This window comes from Protopterus annectens, chromosome 9.part0 (genome assembly GCF_019279795.1).
Source record: "Protopterus annectens isolate FY-2018-M chromosome 9.part0, PAN1.0, whole genome shotgun sequence".
Taxonomy (NCBI): Eukaryota; Metazoa; Chordata; order Ceratodontiformes; family Protopteridae; genus Protopterus; species Protopterus annectens.
Window position 1 is genome coordinate 1,937,919,492 of NC_056743.1, and position 20,810 is coordinate 1,937,940,301.

The window sequence follows — 20,810 nt, forward strand, 5'->3', positions numbered from 1 at the left end:
CATTGGGGTGCCTCACAACTGAGTCACTAATGACCAGTATGTCTGATTTACTAAGTCTTGTGGGTTGTTATGATTTATTGTTTTGCCTTATGGGCTGTGTTTGTGACACTGGTGTGTTGTCTGCTGTGCGTGATGTGTGTGTGTTGTGTATTGGAGGTTTCTGCCATTTAGTAAGTTTTTACTGAGGACCTTTGCATGTGTGTGTGTGTGTGTGTGTGTGTGTGTGTATGGTGTGGTGTTTGTGCATGGGGAACTAGTCCAACTAGCAGGCATATACTTGTGCTCTACATTGTACAACAATTTGGCTTTGCAGATTCTACTGAAGATATTTGATGAAAGGGGCGAGGTAAAAAGACACCCTCAAATGCATCAATATATTCATCCACTTTGACACCAGAATACAAAAGGAAACCAACAAAGGCTGACAAAACAAAAGCAGACAGGATGCAATTTCTATTCACTGAACAAGTAATGGAAGGCATGCAGTCTTACTGGATAACCCAAGTAGTAAGAGAGGAAAAGCCTGAGCAATAAGGGGGGAAAAAGGCTGGGATACAAAACTTAACTGCATCACTCTCGACAGTGTTGGAGGGAGTTTATTTTTACTATGTGCAATTCTGACAGCTGATCACAAGAAAACAAGAAATAATGCCACAACACATAGCAGTAAAATTACAGCTAAAATACTGTGTGCAGTTCTGAAGTCACAGATAAATTAACTTCAAAACTACTGTACAGGGTGCAGAAGAGAAAACCGCGATTAAGAATCAAAATGGAGCAGGACGATAAGAAAAGTCTTGGATTATATTCAAATAAATCCCAAAACAAAATGAGAAACAGTATAACTATGCAAGAGACGGCTACAGTGCGACAGGAACTTGGGTGTGTTAAGACTACTACTGAGAGAGATGGGATATGATGGTAGTGTTTTCAAATTGAAAGCAAAATAAAAAATTTACAAGAGCAGTAGTTTTTGATGGATGGATGAAATTAACTTGTATAAAAAAAAGTGAAACAAATTAGAAGAACTAAAAGTTCCACTTTGAAATATAGCAACTGTACCTGTGCAGGTGTTACCTTGCAGTAGCACTAAAGCCAGTCATACATTTGTTTTAGTGAACCACCCCCTAGAATTCCTGACCCTGCTTCCTCTAGCACAACTGCATATTTTACAGCTGGCAGCTACTTTCAAAATGAAACACTAAAAACAGACCTCATGTGGAATTAAACATTGTGCATTAGATCTGAACTCCCAGCTTTTCAACTTTTAAGGCTCTGACATTTAAAGACACTTAAAACTTATTTTATACTAATTCATAACCAGTCAATTAATTTGTTATACAGCCATTGCTGGCTAGTCGATTACAGCTACTTTTAAACAGCTAAAACTGTATTAATGAGGCAAAAGGGATGCGATAATGCTAGGCAAATATAGCCAATCCATTACGATACGCAAGCCATTAATGACAGACCACACACTGTGTGGTCTTACACACGCAAAATACAACTTTTAAAAATTCAAATTTCAAAGCAATGTACAGCAATAATGAAACTGGAAGTTGTGTCCCAAGGGTTTTTCCTTCCTTTGCTCAAGTTTGATGGATTGCTTGTGTGTGCTTACTAATAAAGGAACTGTGAATTCAACATATCCTTTTGTATTTTTTTACTTGATTTACTAAGTTTGAGAGATTTACACGAGTAGACAGATTTGTATTTTATTACTTTTTAAATTTTTAATGTTTTAAATTGAGGTTTAATACGAGGGGGCAGTAAAGCTGTGACTAATGCAGTTCCTATCAGAAGAAAGGATGTATCATACTGCTGAACTTACAGAGGGAAGAGACGCGTTATGAAAAGCTCTCCACTTTGTTTGACCTGCTGGTCAAGATTTACATCCCTTGTTCCGGTATTTGTCCAATTATTAGATTGTGGAGATACAAGAAAGAGGACTACTAGGTCCCCAATGTCTCTGAAAGCAAGGCTCACATCTCCCTCAGGAGTCTACAAGACATGGAATAAAGGGACAGTGCCCTCCAGTCTTTTCCAGTAGCAAAGGGTTTAAGCCTATAGATCTCAGTTAAGAACCCCTGGGGTCTTTCTAGTCATTGGATATCATCTAGTGAGAATCTCAAAGGGGACACTGTATTCAATGACTGACCCAATCACTGCAGAATATTAGAGGAAAATAACTAGTAGGACTTCCAGTCCACTGTAGTTCTGAAATTATCAGAGGAGAGGGAGTTAATAACTCAAGTACCAAGGTCTCCCCAACAACACTCTCATTCTGGAGTGGGATATTATCCAAGATCTATGCTTTTTGGGGGGTATCAAATACTACTGCATTTCCAACACTTAAAAAGTCAATTTTTAGCACACCAGGTGTTTAGAAGTGGATGTATTTTCCTCGACATCCAAGCTTTTCAACAACTTGACAATGGTGAAACACAACATGGTTGAAGCATATCAAGCTTTATAATAAAAAGAAAATTACTTTGACCAAAAGTAGGAAGTGTAATTTCCAGAATTTCAGAGCCCTTGTCAGTGAAACATAGTTCAGGGGTTTAATAAAAATACACCAAAGCCAAGTATTAGTTTAATAGATACTTAAGCCAAAGGCAACCATGAGGCATTTAAGTTGCATTTGTAATTTCAAAAGCACAATGGTCTGAGCAGACTGTGAAAGATTGTTACCTACACCGAAGCTACAGTGAACCTTTTAACTAACTTTACCACCATCTCCCCTGCATCTGTTCTTCAAGATGTACCTGAAACTGGATCACCCATCACACAAGACCAATTTCTAAAAGTGCTACCTAAAGCTACAAAATATTGCATCAGTGGGTTCAAACATCCCTGGATGCATCTTAAATCCAAACACTGCTCCCTTCTCAGTATGGATTAGTCAAGGGCAGGTCATACTTACTCAACCTGGTGGATTTAGAGAAGGTCACCAAAGCAATGAATAAAAGCAAAAATGGTACACACCACATACCCCGACCTGGCCAAAGCTTTTCCACCCCCCCCACTCAGAAGTAGAAAAAGTAAAAAAGCTAAAGATAAAAATCCCTGTGTCACCAGCTGGATTGCCAACTAGCTCACAGACTGGATGCAGATTATCAAAGAAGTTCTGTTCTGGTGGACTCTCCTCTGCATCTACTTTTTCCTGAAGTAAGCCAATACCACCAAGGGCTAAGTTTGAGTTGACGGACTGTGTTAAGCTAGAAGCACTAACAGAATCCCCAATGATTTGGGCATCCTGCAGGAAGGTTGGTCTCAAATAACTGGTGTCTAAATCATGGTCCGAAACTAAATGCATTACTGTACAGTGAACTACCACAGAAACCCTAACAGCTGACTCAGTTGTTGTTTGGCTTTATGAGCTTGTGGACAGTGACTGCTGGACAGTAACTACCACAGTCACAACATTTACCTAACAGCTGACTCCCCCTTTGGCATGCAAATCCCTGTTGTTGCATCATACTAGAATGCAACATCTAGAATGATGAAACATCATGATGTGGAAAAAAAACAAAGAAATAAAAACAAACTGTCTTGTATACTGTCACTGTCACTGTACTCTACAAGGCAGCTGCTAGTAGGGTAGCCTGTGATACCAGGTCTGGCATCCTCTGACTCATTAATAATGGATTTACTGCACATCAGCAAGTAATAGTGCATCAGAAATACTCTGTCTAGGGATTCAAACCTCTTCTGCGACATCAATAGAACTGTTTGGAAGGACATGTACATTTTGCAGAGAATACAGCTGCTGTGGAACAGACTCCCCATCCAAATAAATCATTCATCTATGCCCATTTTTCAAGCGCAACTAGGATCTGTGGATGGGAAACTATTTACCCCAGGTCTGCCCCTTGCACTACTAATGGACAGAGATGGCTCTAAATGCTATATCCTATGCAAATTATATACGATATAATCACAACTATTCTTATTAGGGGTAATATACAATAATGGATCACGGGATGGTTAAGGCTAATCTATAATCAAATGGGATAGTTACTTCAAGCACAAAAAGGAAACTGGCTAGGCTTAAAATGAATCTAGTACTTACACATGAACCTACGAGGACTCCCAGTTTGTACAAGTATGCAAAAAATGTCTTGGTTTGTGGTCTGTAGGTCTGAAAAGTGCCAAAGGGGTCCCAGCATGGAGACTGCAAAACACCACTGATTGCAGGTTCCCTTTCAAAGTATGGATGTAATGTATGGGTTTTGCCCTTTAGCCAATCTGCTATCCAGCTTACAACATAAGCCAAATGCATTACAAATAAAATTTCTACCTAGGCTAGCACAAGGAATGATGTTGAAGCCCTGGCCAGGTCGAGGTATGCCACATGTACAGCATAGTCACTATTAAACTACTCACTAAGAGAGGATCTATTCTTAAAGCCAATCTACTGCAAACATAGCCTTGAAATTGTTTTTTAATGTTATAGACAGTTATAATATGCTTCATGGCTCTGCATACGTGACTCTTCAGGTTGATGGGCTTATACTTTCCAGGGTCAGCAGTGGGGCCGCCCTTGAGAATGGCACTGCCACTGCTATGTACATGAATTCAGTGCAGCTGTTCAGAAATATAGAACAATTAACAAATATGTGAATGACTGAAGGGACAGTGCATCATGACACTGTATGCACCATAAAATATGTAAAATAATGTTGGCAAATTACTTTAAGAGGCTCAAAGAACTGAAAAACATTACCATGGACTAAGACAACAAGTGTGCTACAACCCATTTGCTGGCTAGATATAGCTTGCCTCTCAATACCACCATCCAATCCCTTTTTAAAGGTAACCAAGGAGCATAAGCTGGTCAAGTAATTTGCTCAAGGTCATATAAGAGGCAAACGAGGACCAAGGAAATCATGCCCTGTATTACAGAGGCTATAGCCCACAGCTTTAACCCACTGCCCGTCTTCTGCTTAGACGCACAGACATTTGAAGTTGGGCAACTGAACAGGAAAAGGACTTCTCAGCTGGAGGAACCACAGTAGTGAGAGAGAGAGAGAGATTGGGTTAAGTGTACCAAAGAAAGAGTCAAATCACAAGTTAAAATATGGCTAGAGATCTACAGGATCTGAGCTGGTCCTTAATTAGCAAAAACATACGCAAAGAAAAAAAAAATTTTTAAAAAGCACAGAATGGAAAAGGAGGCAAATGAGTATTCTGTTTGGGCCCTTACACTAACCAGTTTGAAGGTATGCCCAACTGGGGGCTCCTGCTTGCCAGTCACTTTAGAGACTACTGAAGAAATGACTGCTTATAAAAGGTTAATGTAAAACCACCGATGAATGCTACGAGCTACTCTTGAAAAAGCGAAGGAAAATATTTTTAATGGAGGGCCAAACACTGCCCAGATTTTGCTACTGCAGGACGCACAAAGAATAAAAAGTAAGCAGCACTCAACTTGGAAAAAAGTCTTGCCAAAGCATAAAGAGGTGGAGATGCCCTTATGTGATGTGGCCTGCTGCATGGCAAGGGCAGTTTGACTTGGTGTGGAGAAATTCAAGTTCCGTTCACAAGGTGGGGAAAGGGGTGCAATTGTGCTCCATCCGAGATTATCCAAGTTCAACTCAGGGCAAGACTGCAATCCAGATTGTAGCTTGCTACAGACCCCCCCCCCATGCCCCAGGATTTCCACTTGTCTTTTCTTGATACACTGGAAAATATTAGGGTACAACCCAACACCCTAATAATGGGGGATTTTCAACTACCCCACTATTAACTGGGAAAACTACTCATGTACCAACTCTTTTGCTCAACGTTTTCTGGAATTCATAAATTCCAACGCCTTGGATCAACTTATCCACACCCCCACCTGGGGCAGCAATATCCTAGACCTGGTCATCACCAACATGGGTGACCGGTGTTCCACACCAGAGGCCAATTCCTCATTGGTCAGATCGGACCACAAGCTAATCACCCTAGACATCCACATCCCGCCCCCCATTAGGGAAACAACCGTAAAACATTTCTCAAAAGCCAACTTCACGCTTAAGACAGAAGTGGCAAACTTCACGACACCCATGCAGATGGACAACAGAGGTATGACTGCTAAATCCTACACAAATGCACTTTATAAGCACTTACACAAGTGCATGGATCGTGCTATCCCTAACAGAACCAAGATGCTATCCTCCAAAAAAGGAAGCCAATCTGGTGGTCTTCTGCCATAAACAAACTCAACAACAGAAGAAAAACTGTTGCAAAAAAGGGTAAAATCCAACTCCCTGGTCAACCTCAGTAAGAAGCTGAGATCCTCAAAAAACCCTCCAAAGCTAGTTATGAAAACAAAAGAACACAGTATCCATGGGACCTGACAACATCTCAAGCTGCCTTCTACACAAACTACAGAATGAACTGGCAACCCACCCAAGTACCATGTTCAGTCATAGCCTCACCTCAGGCTTTGTACCCATTGAATGGCGCACCATGACAGTTATCCCACTTCATAAAGGGGGAGCCATGACAGACTCTGGGAACTACTGCCCCATTAGCCTGATGAGCCCAGTCTGCAAGACCATGGAACGTATCATCATGGAACTCAAACAAAGACATTGGAGATCTCCAAACTCTGGACCCCACACAGTTCAGGTTTGTAAAAGGCAGATCATGGCTCCTAAACCTGATAGACTTCTTTGAAGCAGTCACCAAAGCCATACATGAGGGTAAGGTGGTTCACACAGCCTATCTAGATCTCGCCAAGGCATTCAACACCACCCCCCCACTCGAATTATAGATAAACTCACTAAACTAGGTATAAATCCCCATGTCAAAAGATGAGTTGCCAACTGGCTTACTGACAGAACCCACACTGTGAAAGTAGCAGACTCCAAATCAGACTTCAGACCAGTGACAAGTGGAGTGCTACAGGGTTCAGTCCTGGGTCCTCTCCTGTTTGGCATCTACTTCTCTGAAGTACAGGCTAAAACAGAAGGTCTTTTGCTAACTAAGTTCACAGATGACTGCAAACTAGGAGCCATAATCGAAACTCCTAACGATGTGGACATCTTACAAAAGGGCCTCACCGAGTCAGATGCCTGGTGTCAAAGCCATGGCCTCAAGCTCAATGCCAAAAAATGCACTGTCATCCTCTTTGGTAAAAATTATGTACTCAAACTACCATTTAGGCAGTAGTCTACTTAACCGAAAGTGTGATAAGAGACCTTGGGGCACAGGTGGACAGTAGTCTCTCCTTTGATAATCACATCTCCACAGTGGTCAGGAAATCTACATGGCACACCATCACAAAAGGTTTCTCATCATGGAAAAAAAAAAAAAAAAGTCATTGTTCCCCTGTACTCATCACTCATTAGACCCATTATATAGAGTACAACACCCCTTTTGGTATGTACCTCAACAGATCTACAACAACTGGAAAGGCTGCAGAAATACCTCACAAAAAGAGGATTACTGGCCTCAAACAGATGCCCTAAAACTCCAGCTTTACTCTTTCGCATATCACTTACTCAAAGGTGATCTCTGCCTAACATACAAAGCTATGTCAAACCCAGAGCTGTTGCACATGCTCCACTTAAAGAAACCCCAGTCCCTCCGAGCTACACGCTCTAGGGACCTAAACTTTGTCACCACAATAAACGGAACATGATGGAGGGCTAGATTCTTGTCCCAGAGACTTCCCATTTCAAACAGAGCTCATTAGCACTCTTCAAGAAAAATCTTGACTGGATGAGAAATAGGAAATTCACCCCGGGGATCACTTCTGTGGCTCTGCTTGACAGGGGCACAGGAAAATAATTTTCTTGGGTGGCGAAAGCCAGGGTACCTTTTTGGCTAGGCTTATATAGGCCCTAGGGCCAGTAGCCTAGTACCTACCTATGAACTGTGCAAAACATTTAACACCTTTTAATTTTAAGAATCATAACATCACAGCATCCTCCACAAATTAAACTGGGTGAGCACTTCAACAAATCTGACAGGTAGAGCAGCAAATACTTGTACGATCATATTCTGCACTGTGCTCATTGTACACAAAGACAGGACAACAATGGAGAACACTGAACCATAACAGTACATTTGCGTGCTGCTTAGAATGTTATGGCAGTAGAGTAGACAGCTGTATACTGCTGCTCTAACATTCCAAATACCCACCGTCCTACACCAAACAATTCAACACTTGACGTGCTAACAGAACATTTGTACAATTTTGCAGTGCTAGTATGTTGCCTCACACTTTCACCTTGCCCCTTGCAAAAATGTTTTTCCTGTAAACTATTGAGGATCACAGCTGGTCAGTAATGTCAGTTTCATACTTCTTATCGTTTGGAAAAATGCAGGATGACAAAATTTGTTTTTTAATGTCTCCAATTTTGGACACGTTTTTGTCCCAAGTCATACTTAAACTTATAACTTCCCTAACTGTGTCTATGGTTTAAATAATTATACTAAATTAGATAATACGATAACATTGGTTACAAAGATAAAACTTGTATAAAGATTTGAGAGAAAAACGGTAGCTAATTTAGAGAAAACAAAGATAAGTTACTAGAATACAAAAAGAAATTGAAAAATGAGAGAGAGACAGAGACAGAGAGAGACAGAGACTTCTATTTAGGGACAGCCTATCCCGAGGCTAAGCAAGAACAAAACTAGATTTTGGCCAGCAAGTCTTTCAGAAAGGTTTTAACAAAATAGTAGAAACTTCTCTGTATGGAAGTTTTTCAGTCCATATATCTCCAGTTAATCACTGTATATTAAATCAGATCAGACAATACAAGTAGAAGTAGCGAACTTAAACTCATCTTAAATAAAAAAAAAAAATAAAATCTATAATTGTACAGAATTACTAAGTATTCGAAAGTAATCCAAGCAAGGCAGGCAGTCCGTTTCCAGTTGAAAATCCTTTATTAAGTACACAGACAAGCGATCCAAGTAAAACAAAAATGAGTAGTAGTTTCCTCGCACGCTTTCTAAACATTACACACACACATACATATATATATATATATATATATATATATATATATATATATATATATATATATATATATATATGATTTTTTGTGTGTACACACACACTTATTAGACAAGGGAGTGGTTTATTGTGCTATAAAACAGTGTCATTGGTAACATGTTAAACTCGCATCCCATGGGGGGGGGGGGGGGGATGTGAATTTAATGTGTACCAACAACTGTTTTACAGCACAATAAACCACTCCCTTGCCTGATATATCTCTTGTGAGGAAACTACTACTCTTATTTTTGTTTTACTTGGATCGCTTGTCTGTGTACTTAATAAAGGATTTTCGACTGGAAACGGACTGCCTGCCTTGCTTGGATTACTTTCGAATACTTAGTAATGCTGTACAATTATATATTTTTATTATTATTTTTTATTTTACTTAAGATTAGTTTAAGTTCACTACTTCTACTACTATTGTCTGATCTGATTAATATACAGCGATTAGAGACATATGGATTAAAAATCTTCCACAAAGAGAAGTTTCTTACACCGTTTTGTTTTTGGACCCACTATACTTGTTTAGTGGGTTGTTTTGAGACTTTGGGGATACCACGGAGATTACTTTTTTTTCCAGAATGGTTTTAAAAGACTGACGGGAGAGTCCTGACCTAATGGTTAAAGGTAAGGAGTTCCAAGCCTTAGCAGCATGGTACGAGTACAATGTCCAGCAGATACAATATGTTTTTGGACAGTGACATTTCTAGTCATTGATGAGAGAGGGAACAGTTGTGTAGAATAGTATCAAGGCCCTATCCTTGTATTCTGTTTCCTACATGCTGTCAAGGGGACACCTACACCTGGCATAGAAGGAATTGATAGATCCCACTCTGGATCTCCTACACATTCACAAAACAAACAGCACCAAAATTACCAATTCTAAAGACTTAAAACCTTGCCTGTGAAATAAATAGGATCTGCTGTAGAGACAGCAATCTATCCCAGTGACCACCCTGTCTCTGGGAACATGCTTGCCATCCATGTGAAGTGGAGTTCCTGCCTAACCCAATTCAAGTACAACTGAACAGGAACAAGAAATTGATCCCTGGTTTGGCACCTTATCTATAATGGACAAAAGCAGCCTATAAATGAATGTTTCACCTCCCAATCCTCTGCATATACTCCTCAACGGTACAAGAACGTGTCAGAATTTGGGATGCATGGCTAGGTTTAAAAAGGCCCTTGTGGTCATTAACCTAGTAAATACCTATGAACCTATAATGCTATTGACTGCTACTTTAAAGTAGTGGCTTACAAGGTCATCAGCTGAAGAAGAATATGGTTGGGGTTTAAGAATAGTTTTATATATAATGTGGGCAGAGGTTTTAAGGTGAAAGTGAATATTCAGCAGGGTTGGAATTAGATGTTGGGGAATCCTTGGTTAGGGATGCTATACTATCTATGAAATAAGAGTCGTGTTCTACTGCAATTTTGAGTGGCGAGTTATTAGAGATGGGTTTAGGCTTTAATTTTTTGTCCGGGATGAAGACTTCTTTACTGGTTGACCAGAATATATTAGAGTTGTGTTTACTATTATTTTGAATGTTCATAGAGTACAGTTTTCCCTTTATTTGTTTTTTTTTTTAGTACAGTTGCAGACCATTCTGAACTTTGAGATACTGTGGTGTTTCATGTTTTTGCCATTCTCTCCCCCCAATCTACCCTGCATTAGTATTCTTTGCTATTTGTTTCAAGTTTCTTCCTTCCAGGAGGTGCAAAGTTATTAAGGAAAGTTGGACTAAATTAATTTACAGCAATGTTTAAGAGAAGGATTTTAGGATATTCCACTTAGATACACAGCAATATGTATTTGCTTATTTTTCAGGAAAGTAATAAGAAGCTCTGCTAAACTGAATGACATTGATTTACTGTAGGGGAAAACATGGTAACAGTTTGGAAATATTAAAGCAATACCACCACCTCTCATTTTTATGTGGTCATTACGATGATATTACAGCAGGGAGTGTAATTTCAGAATAGTTTATGCTGGGTTTACGCCAAGTTTCAGTTAGAGTGAGAATGTAATGTGAACCACAATAAACAGAACATGCTGGAAGGCTAGATTCCTGTCCCAGAGACTTTCCATACTCTGGAACAGACTACCTATGTCAAACAGAGCTCCTCATTAGCACTCAAGAAAAATCTTGATGATTGGATGGGTAATAGGAAATTCACCCCAGGGATTACTTCTGTGTTTCTGCTTGACAGGGGAACAGGAACACTTTCTTGTGTGGCGAAAGCCAGGGTACCCTTTTGGCTAGGCTTGTATACGCCCTAGGGCCAATAGCCTAATACCTACATATGAACCTATGTTAAACTTGGGTAATCCAGGCACGTGGTTTGGCATCTTGTACCCACAGATGCACAGCATCAAACCCCATCCAAATGCCACCCAGCCACTACCTACTTGAAATCAATCAATATTAATGAAGATTCTGAGAGAAACTTCATCAATATTAATTAGTGCCACGTAAACAAAATATATTTTAACATTTAGTCATGAATATACAAAAATCTAACATGTACTGCAGCAGTTTTTTCCATTTGCACTAATAAGGGTCCTATCAATAACAAGTTGCTGGATCTTTCCCTACCCAGGGAAAAACACTAGCATAATGGTCAACATGAAGTGCAAGGTTTGATTCTGACATTGGTTAATTGACTATGTTTAAAAAAAAGCCCATAACGGCAGTTAGCCTCGTACTAATCTATGAACCTTTCAACAAATAAAACGTGCAAACCCAAAAGTTAAAAAAAATACACACAATAAATTTAAAATAAATTAATAAAATTACCTTTACTTTTTGTTGACAATTTGCCAATATCCCGCCTCAGGTGGAACTGCACAGGTATGGGCATTCCCAACTCATGTCACGTGGGACGACAATGTGACAGCCAGAAATGCAAATGCCCTTCTGAAATAAGAGAGAACACTGGACTGAGTGTAACTTGTGTCTATGAATATGAACACGAGTTATGCTCAGTACAGTTCTCTCCATTATCTCTTAAACTTTTAATGTTTCCTGGGATACAAACAATGTTATGGGATATCAGCAGTTTTAATAAAAAGGGTACATGTATGAATTAAGTGCAAGTTGGAGTACCTTTACATAGAACACTTTGAAGTGCTACTGGTAGCAATTAAAGACGCTGAACAAGTACAACACTCAGAAATGCAATGAGGGACTTGTACTAACATTTGATCGCAAAGGGATTGGATACTCTCACCATCCTTCACATGGTGAACCATAAATCAATCTTAAGATAACTGGAGTTCTTACATTTCATAAAGTAAAAATTTATTAAGCAATGAGATGTTCACAGACACTGGTGACCATGGAGAACACTGGGTTGAAATGGTTGGTATCTTTGGGAATGTAATTTTTAATATTTTTAACTTACTCGCTGGCAAAAACAGCCAAAGGGGCCAATTACGCGTCTTAAAAGCAAACAGACCATTAATCACACAGCTGTCAAAGATTTTTTCATAGGTTCATACTAGGCTATCTGCCCTAGGGCATTTATAAGCCTAGCCAGAGTGTGTATGGCTTTCGCCACCCATTTTAAATTATTTTTACTATGCCCTTTTTCGAGGTTAGTATACTGTGTCTCTAACGGTGACACAGAAGTGATACCCGGGGTAAACCTACGATCTCCCATCCACTCATCAAGATTCCTCTTGAAGAGAGTCAATGAGGGACTCTGCCTAACCTGGACTGGGATTTTATTCCAGAGTGAAGGGAGCCTCTGGGTTATGAATCTGTCCCTCCAGCATGTCCTATTTATTTCAGTGCTGAGGTTTAAGTCCCTCGAGCGCGTAGCTTGATGGGATTTGGATTTTCTGAGGTGCAGCATGCCCATTAATTCCGGGTTGGACATGGCTTTATACGTCAGGCACAGATCGCCTCTGAGCAGGTGGTATGCCACTGAGTAGAGCTGGAGTTTCTTTAACCGGGCAGCATACGGCATCTGTTTGAGCCCCTTGATCCTCTTGGTGAGGTACTTTTGGGGTATTTCCAGTTGCTGCAGGTGTCTGGTAAGGTACATCCCAAAAGGGGCATTGTACTCAATTATGGGCCTGATGAGGGATGAGTAAAGAGGCACAATGACCTCCCCTGATCTAGATGTGAATCCCTTCATGATTAGGTGGGCTATATAAAATGTTTTTCTAAACACTTTGGCCACGTGGTTGTCAAATGAGAGATTGCTATCAACTTGGGTCCCCAGGTCCCTAATTACTTCTTCTGTACTTAATGGATTACCACCTATGTGGTAATTTGTGGGCACTGTTTTTGCCAAAGGGGATGACTATACACTTTTTGGCGTTTAGCTTGAGGCCATGGCTCTGGCACCAGTTGTCTGTTTCTATGAGGCCCTTTTGGAGGATGCTTGTGTCAGCTGGAGAGTCTATTATGGCGCCCAGTTTGCAGTCATCTGCGAACTTGGTCAGCTACAGTCCTTCCATGTTGGCCTGTAGCTCCGAGAAATATATACCGAACAAGAGAGGTCCCAAGACTGAGCCTTGTGTGACGACACTTGTAACTGGTTTGGAGTCTGACATGGCTCCAGCTATTCTAACCATGTGGGTTCTGTCCTTGAGCCAGTTTGCAACCCATCTAGTGACATAGGGGTTTATATTTAAGCTGGTGAGCTTATCTATAATGCCCGAGTGGGGTATTGTATCGAAGGCTTTTGCGAGGTCCAGGTAGGCTGTGGGACCACCTTCCCCTTGTCAATGGCCTTGGTGACAGCACGCTGCTGGGATAGATATTAACCTTTTTGGTGGGGAAGGGGGGGGGGGGGGAGAAGTTTGCGCTGAACCCGTCAGCTAGGATGTTGGCAATGTCTGTGGGTTCTGTGTATTTCTTGTCATTTTGGACTAATTCTGAGCATATCTGGGAATTCTCACCCAGGTTCCTAACATAACTAAAGAAAGCCTTGTGGATTATTATTTTTGCAGCATATTATCAGTAAAAATGCAACAGAATAACAGAGCTCTTCTGAAAATGCAACAGAATTACAGAGCTCTTCTGATTCTACCTTTCAGACCCCTACATGTGGGTGGTATTTGGGAGGGGTATGTTACTGCACAGAAAACATTGATCAATGACGATTTGCAGGCTGGGCCAAAGTTACATCATAATGTAACCAAACATACGATACTGAATTAACGGTTTAAAATCGATGTATAAAAAGATAAAATCTGATAAAACAATATAGGCGTGGAACTAAAACCAGACACATATATAGTTATATAACGGGAATAAAAGGAAGAGTTTTTAAAGTTGAAAAATACTGGTAATATCCCTAAGTTACTACGTTAAGAAAGCTAAGATGAAAGATTGATTATATTACATATAGCGTACTTAAGAGCAGTTTAGAGCGGAGTGAAGTAGTCAGGTGGATTTAACTATACATCCAAAAAACACTAGTTAACAAAATTCATTCTCATTTCCAGTTTTCTACCATCAATGAAATTCTTTACAATTCTTCAATACTGAGAACAGAAGAACCCCTTCTTCACCATTATGCAAAAACGACACTACATTCCAAACAAAACTTGCTCAAACCACTCTTCAAATTACTACAGCTTAATAAACAAACAATCAGCAGTACAATATCAAACCTAAAAGATCCAAACCACACAAACACTAAATAGTGACCCTCTAAAAGTGAAAGAAAACACTACGCAGTCATCACCAAAGCGATACCATCAGAACATAAAACATGTTAATATAATTGTTTCAAACCAAAGGGGTGGGAGTATACTCAAAGATCTGCTGGTGTGTCTGCCCTTTTTACTTGCATCGACACAACGGGCTGACAAGGCTCTGTGTGACATTTTAATGCATAAACATTCTATAAAACAGCACATCTTAACTCTGAGATATCTGCAACTAATTCCCACGAGATTTGTAAGGGATAGAGCAGACCCGGTTATTTAAACAAACTTCTTACAAAGTGAAGTGTGCTCTTTTTCTTTTCCTGTTTGTCAGTCGGAGTCTTCTGCTGCTCGTCTTCACGTTCAGCTTCTCCGTCGCCTTGGCTACCACTGTCTCCCTCATCTGCCGCCTCACACTGTTCTTTCTTCCGTCTGGCCTCCTCTTCCATTTTCTTTTTGAAGAACTCCAAGAAACTGCCATCATTCTTAAAAGCGTTTAAAGCCTTGGAACTACCTTCATCGGAGGTGGCTGTCGCTGAACTAGATGAACTCTCACTGCTCGTAAGGCCGCCAGCCTCACCCTTTCTCTCTTGCATCTTATTGCCGTTCTTAGCTATTTTAGCCAAGGTCCCACCAGACCTTTTTTCCTTCACAGAACTACAATGACCCTCTCTTTTGCTATTAACTGAAGAGGGCAACTTTATGGAAACGTCTTCCTCTGACCCAGACGTAGCCATATTAGAAAACAAACATAACCACAACGTCTGCCAACCCGCACGGTATTATGGGAGCGTTATACTTGTCTTAGTGTATCCAAATATACAATGTTTTTTAATTCCACTGTCCGTATATAATACAGTATACCAATATACAAGTAATACTGTTTGTAATTACATTTTAAGATTTTTTTTATAAATAAATACAGTGACCGACAAGGAAATTATCCAATCCAACCTAGAAGCGTTTACAAAAGAACGTTGACGCGGAAGGTGTTGTAGGAAGAGCATTGCAGATTGTACCATAAATGAAGGGGTGAAGTTGTCAAATAAAGCATTTTAAAGTGTTTATTGTAATTAATTTAGTACTGTCATTCTTTTTACTTGGGTACTTAAAAACCGTTAACCTAGTTTATGTAAACGAATTTTATTTACGTATTACTTTGCGGAGAGAGAGTTGATACTTGACCATGTTTTAGTACTTTATTATTGATTGGTTTAAACTATCACCAGTACACACCCCCGAAAGAAGATGGCGGCTTTCACGGATGAATTGTTTGAGGATGCCCTCGATGTGGAACCTCTTGAGCCCACTCTTGGCAACATTATTCAGCAGCGCTCTCTTAAGTGGATTTTCGTAGGGGGTAAAGGTGGTGTGGGCAAAACCACTTGCAGGTGAACATTGGTTTTATTTATCTAGCTGAATCTACTGACAGTTATGATGGAGTGGGTGATTAGATCATTAATTTCATTTTGTTTGAACAGCCCCACAAGAAAAACACTGAGAATGGTTATACTTCACTGGTAATATATTAGTGTAAACATGAAATTACTTGCTTTTCTTGAAAAGTGTACATGCGTGTTGTATATAATGATGGAATCTTTAAACATACAGACGAGTAATGGAAGTGCAGGACACACAAATGTGGGTTATGTACAGAAACTTTTATGCATAAAAAATGTAGAAAGTAATCTGTGTAAGGGTGTAGTAAAGCATATTCTGTACTCAACTGGGTAGTTTTTCGAAGTGTCTGTCTTAGTTATGACTTCAGAATTGTTTAATACTACCCTTCTTTCCATAGTTGCTTAGTGGAAACAGGTTTGAGTAACATTAGACTATAAAATTACATTTGAAGAAAATTATGAAGCATTCTCTTATAAAGTTCTAATTAGGCTTGTATTACAAAATTTCTCTCACCTTCAGCTAAATACAAGGCTTGGCAAGAAGTGTGCTAATCCCAGAACTATAATATGGCCTACCTTTTATAGCATTCCATTCTGCTACCTGTATCCACCTTTGTCAAATTACAGAAAATAAAATTCTATGCTTTTCATTCTTATTATGTACGTGAAAGTATTGCTGTAAACTGCTAAAAAGATTCAACTGGTATCCAGTTCGTTGCAGAAGAATGATACTAGTTGCATTTCTGTTAAGAATAATCAGTCATAATTATTGTATTCTTTTTTTTTTTTTAGGAATTTATATAAGTATATGTAAGTCTTTTACTGAGTAAGTGAATTGGTCGGCTTATCTTTTCAGACACAGCCCGGGACAATTGGCAGAAGTTGCAACGCCAATGGTTTTTTTGTTTATATTTTTTTTATTTGCCATTTGTTAACCCGGTTAGTCTGTCTGGGCAGGTGCCCTTTTGCAGCAGAGACCCGAGGACAAAAGCTCCAGATACGAAGATTACAATTGGTTACAAAAGAGAAAAACGGATATTAATAAAAACATACAATGAAAATATTATTTGTCTCAAAAATTCTTAAAAAGGTGCAATTAATAATCTTAAAATCACATGTAATTGATATAGTTGCATGGTAACATAGGAGAAGAGGAAAGACTAGTAAGTAGGCGAGTCCTACATTATAGTGTGGAGTCCAGTCAGGGAATCATGGGGAAGGGGCAAGGTAAGGGGATGAAAGCTGTAGATGAGAGTTGTCTGATGCAATAAATGGTGATTAAAAAAGAGGTGCATTGTTACTGAAATAGAAGTAGAAACAAATAGTCAGAGATGCAGGAAATGGAGACAGTGGCTTGGTGGGAAAAGAAAGGCTGGGGAGGAATTGCCTCAAGTGGGGTTTTTTGCAGGGGTAGGTCCAGGAGTTGAATAGGTAGTCCTTTAGGGCTTGTTTGAAATTGGGTGAATTTTGGTGAGATCATGATATAGAGAGGGAGCTTGTTCCAAGATGTGGAGACTGCATAATTGTAAATTCTTTTTTTTTTCCTGTGGTTTTATTAGGCTTGGAAACTTGGAGAACATGTTTGTCAGAGCTATGAAGCTCCCGGTTAGGGACATAGGGGGAGATGAGAGTTGCTAGTGAAGGACAGGCTAGGGGTTGTTGTAAGATGGAATGTGTCAAGTGAAGTTGAGGCAGAAGAAGTTGGTTATGGAACTCTTGCCAGTGTATTTTTTTTTTTTTTTTTTTTTAAGGAGGGGCAGTGGTGAGAGAGGTAGGAGAGGTTTGTGGCAAACCTAGCAATTTTTATTATGTTGGTTTTAGTTTAAGGTTTTTTTTTTTTTTTTAAGTTGGAAAATATAGGGGCGGCATATAGTGATGTAGGTAGGAGGTAGGCTTGAGCAAGGGATACTTTGGATTCTTGTGTAAGGAATTATTTATTTCTTTATGGGAATCCTATAGTGATGTAGGTAGGAGGTAGGCTTGAGCAAGGGATACTTTGGATTCTTGTGTAAGGAATTATTTATTTCTTTATGGGAATCCTAGTTTCTGGTGGGTCCTTTTGATGCAGGTGGCCGATATTTAGTTCATCATCTAGGAGTATACCGAGAAGTTTAGTGTGAGACTTTTTGTTTAGGGAAGAGATAGAGAAGGAAGATTTGAGGTGTTGGAGGGGTTTGTGAAGGAAAAGAAGTTTAGTTTTATTGAGGTTAAGTAGGAGTTGGTTAATAGGGAGCCATCTTTCAACAGAGTGTAGTGTGTCTTGTGGGGTCTATATCACCACATTGAATGGTGATAAGTTCGAACCTAAAAGTCTGAAAACCCTAAACGGCGAACTCACGGAATAGTGACCCCCCCCCAGGAAAAAAATTGCTGCTCCGTGGAAAACAAATCACAACTTTAAAACAAACTAAAGTGGGGGGCACCGCCCCCCACACCCCTACTTAAATATACCAACTCCGAGATTGTACTACAGTGGAGGAAACAGCAAAGCCCTGAAGACAGCCCCCCGATCTTTTTTTCCCAGGGAAAAAAATTGATGTTCTGTAACTTAGCGGTTTAGGGCTTTCTGACTTTTTGGTTCGAACTTATCACCACTCGATGTGGTGATATAGAACCCTATCTTGTGTGAGGGTATGTAGGTGGGATAGATTGTCAGAGGTAGAGATGATTGTAGAGTCATCTGCATATTGTATGACTTTAGAGTGGGGGCAGGATTGGAAGAGATCATTAGTAAAAATGTTAAATAGTAGGTGACCCAAGATGGAGCCTTGGGGGACTCCAGTAAGAATGGGAAGGAATGGAGAAGGACAGATTGAGCTCTTTTTGTAGTTATGAGGAGAACCAGTTAAGAGTGGAAGTAGAGAGGCTAAAGGAAGCAAGTTTGGAGAGCAAGAGGTTATGGAAAACGGTGTTGAAAGCTTTAGAGAGGTCAAGGAAGAGGGAAGACACTAGTTTGTTGTTGTTCAGAGAAGTGGAGATGAAGTTAGTAAAGGACAGTAGTATGGTAGTAGTATTTTGACGAGGGCAAAAGCCATATTGGGTAAGCGTGAGGAGATTTTCTTGAATGAGATGTGCAATGAGCTGTTTCTGAATACACTTTTCTAAGATCTTTGAGAGGGGATAGAATAGGGGTAGGCCTGACATTTAAGGGGTCGATGGAGTTGCCGCCTTTGTGCAGGGGTATAATATAGGACTTTTTCCATATTTGAGGGACAAGGTTTTCCTGAATTGACCAATTAATAAGTAAGTATGGTGACAGGATAGGCTGTGGAGTGTGCTGCTAGTTTGAGGTATAGGGGAGGCAGGTTATCAGCCGAAGGGGAGCAGGGTTTAAGTTGAAAGAGTTAGGGATCTGATAACGGTTGTGGGAATAGGCTTGATCGAGAAGGTGGCTTGGTTGGGGGGGAGGTGTCATGATTATTGTGTTGGGTTTGATTAGTTTCTGTATAGAGTCCATGAAGGAGATGAGAAATGTGGCTGTTGGGAGGGGAAGAGTTACTTGGGTGTAAAAGCTTATTAATGGTACTCTAGAATCTTTTGGGGTTGGAGTTGGTTTTTTTTTTTTTAGGGATAAGGTAAAAGTTTTTCTGATTTTTTGGTGTTTCAAAGTTCTCTATCGTGCTGGAGGCTGGAAGGGGTTTTATAAGTTTGTTCCAGGTTTTCCATGCATTGTCTCTTTCGCTTGAGGGAGAGAGTGGGTTTACTTATCCATGGAGCAACGTTTGTTTTAACTCCTACTTTTTTAGTAGGGGCTATGGAGTTGAGTGTTAAGGAAGATGCTGTTGAATGTGAGAACAGCTTCTTTAAGAGGGAGGTGCTGGAGAAAAGATCAATTTATTGATGTGTTTGATTAAATCAGTGTTAAAGTTGGATAGTTTGACAGTCCCTGTATGTGTTGTGTTTTAGAGGTTTGGCACCAGTGATTATAGAGATAGAGTAATAGTGTCTTAGGGAGAATAGAGGGGTTGTGATAAAGATCGGGATGGGAGGTACGTATGCAGTCTATAGTGGAGCTGGTATTGGATTGCTGATTCATACGAGTTTGGGGGGGTAATGAGTTGGATGAAGCCGTATAGATTAATGTTAGCGTTGAGGGAGTTGGTGGTAAGAGAATTCCAGTTGATAGTAACATCCCCTATTATAATGGTTTCATAGGAGATTGTTTGGGAGATCCAGGCAAGAAGTAGTTCTGGTATAGGGATATTGTTACCAGGTGGTATGTAGATAGCACTGGCAAACTTTTTGTGATCATTTAGGTTAGTTAATTGAGAATCTCGGCTGGGTGGAAACTGGGTGGGGGGGTATGGTAAGGGATGGAGAGAGAGCAAGGTTTTCTGAGTAGAGGATAGCTACCCCACCACCTTTTTTTAGTAGGCCTGTCCTGGTGGAAGATATTGTAGCCAGAGAGGAGGATTTCTTTGTTTGATTTGTGAGGTTATAGCCAGGTTTCGGAGATGGAGAGGATATCTGGAGAGTGTAATGTTATCCAGGAGTGAAGTTCAGGGAGTTTTACTGTACTATGGATATTGAGACCAAAGATTTTAAGATGCCTGGCTGAAGAGGTAGGCCGAGATGGAGTGGGAACCTGGTTGGAGGTGGAAGTGGGGGGGGGTGTTGGGGTCAGAAGAGTTGGCTAGTGGACCGGGGTTAGGATGAATATCTCCTGTAAGAAGTAGGGTAGGAATAGGTGTGAAGGGGTATACCTAAGAGGGTGTGACAGAATTTGGATTTGAGTTTAGGGAAG

The 20,810-nt window shown here is 40.1% G+C and overlaps 1 protein-coding gene across 1 annotated transcript in view; it reads right to left on the bottom strand.

Annotated features, from left to right (window-relative positions):
- TRIR (telomerase RNA component interacting RNase) overlaps window positions 1-15,627 on the bottom strand; it is a 65,860-nt gene extending 50,233 nt beyond the window's left edge. The window contains exon 1 of the mRNA XM_044084744.1: window positions 14,963-15,627. Within this exon, the coding sequence (XP_043940679.1) occupies window positions 14,963-15,403 (441 nt within the window). The 5' untranslated portion in view covers window positions 15,404-15,627. The remainder of the gene's footprint in view (window positions 1-14,962) is intronic.
- Between the last annotated feature and the right edge of the window lie 5,183 nt (window positions 15,628-20,810).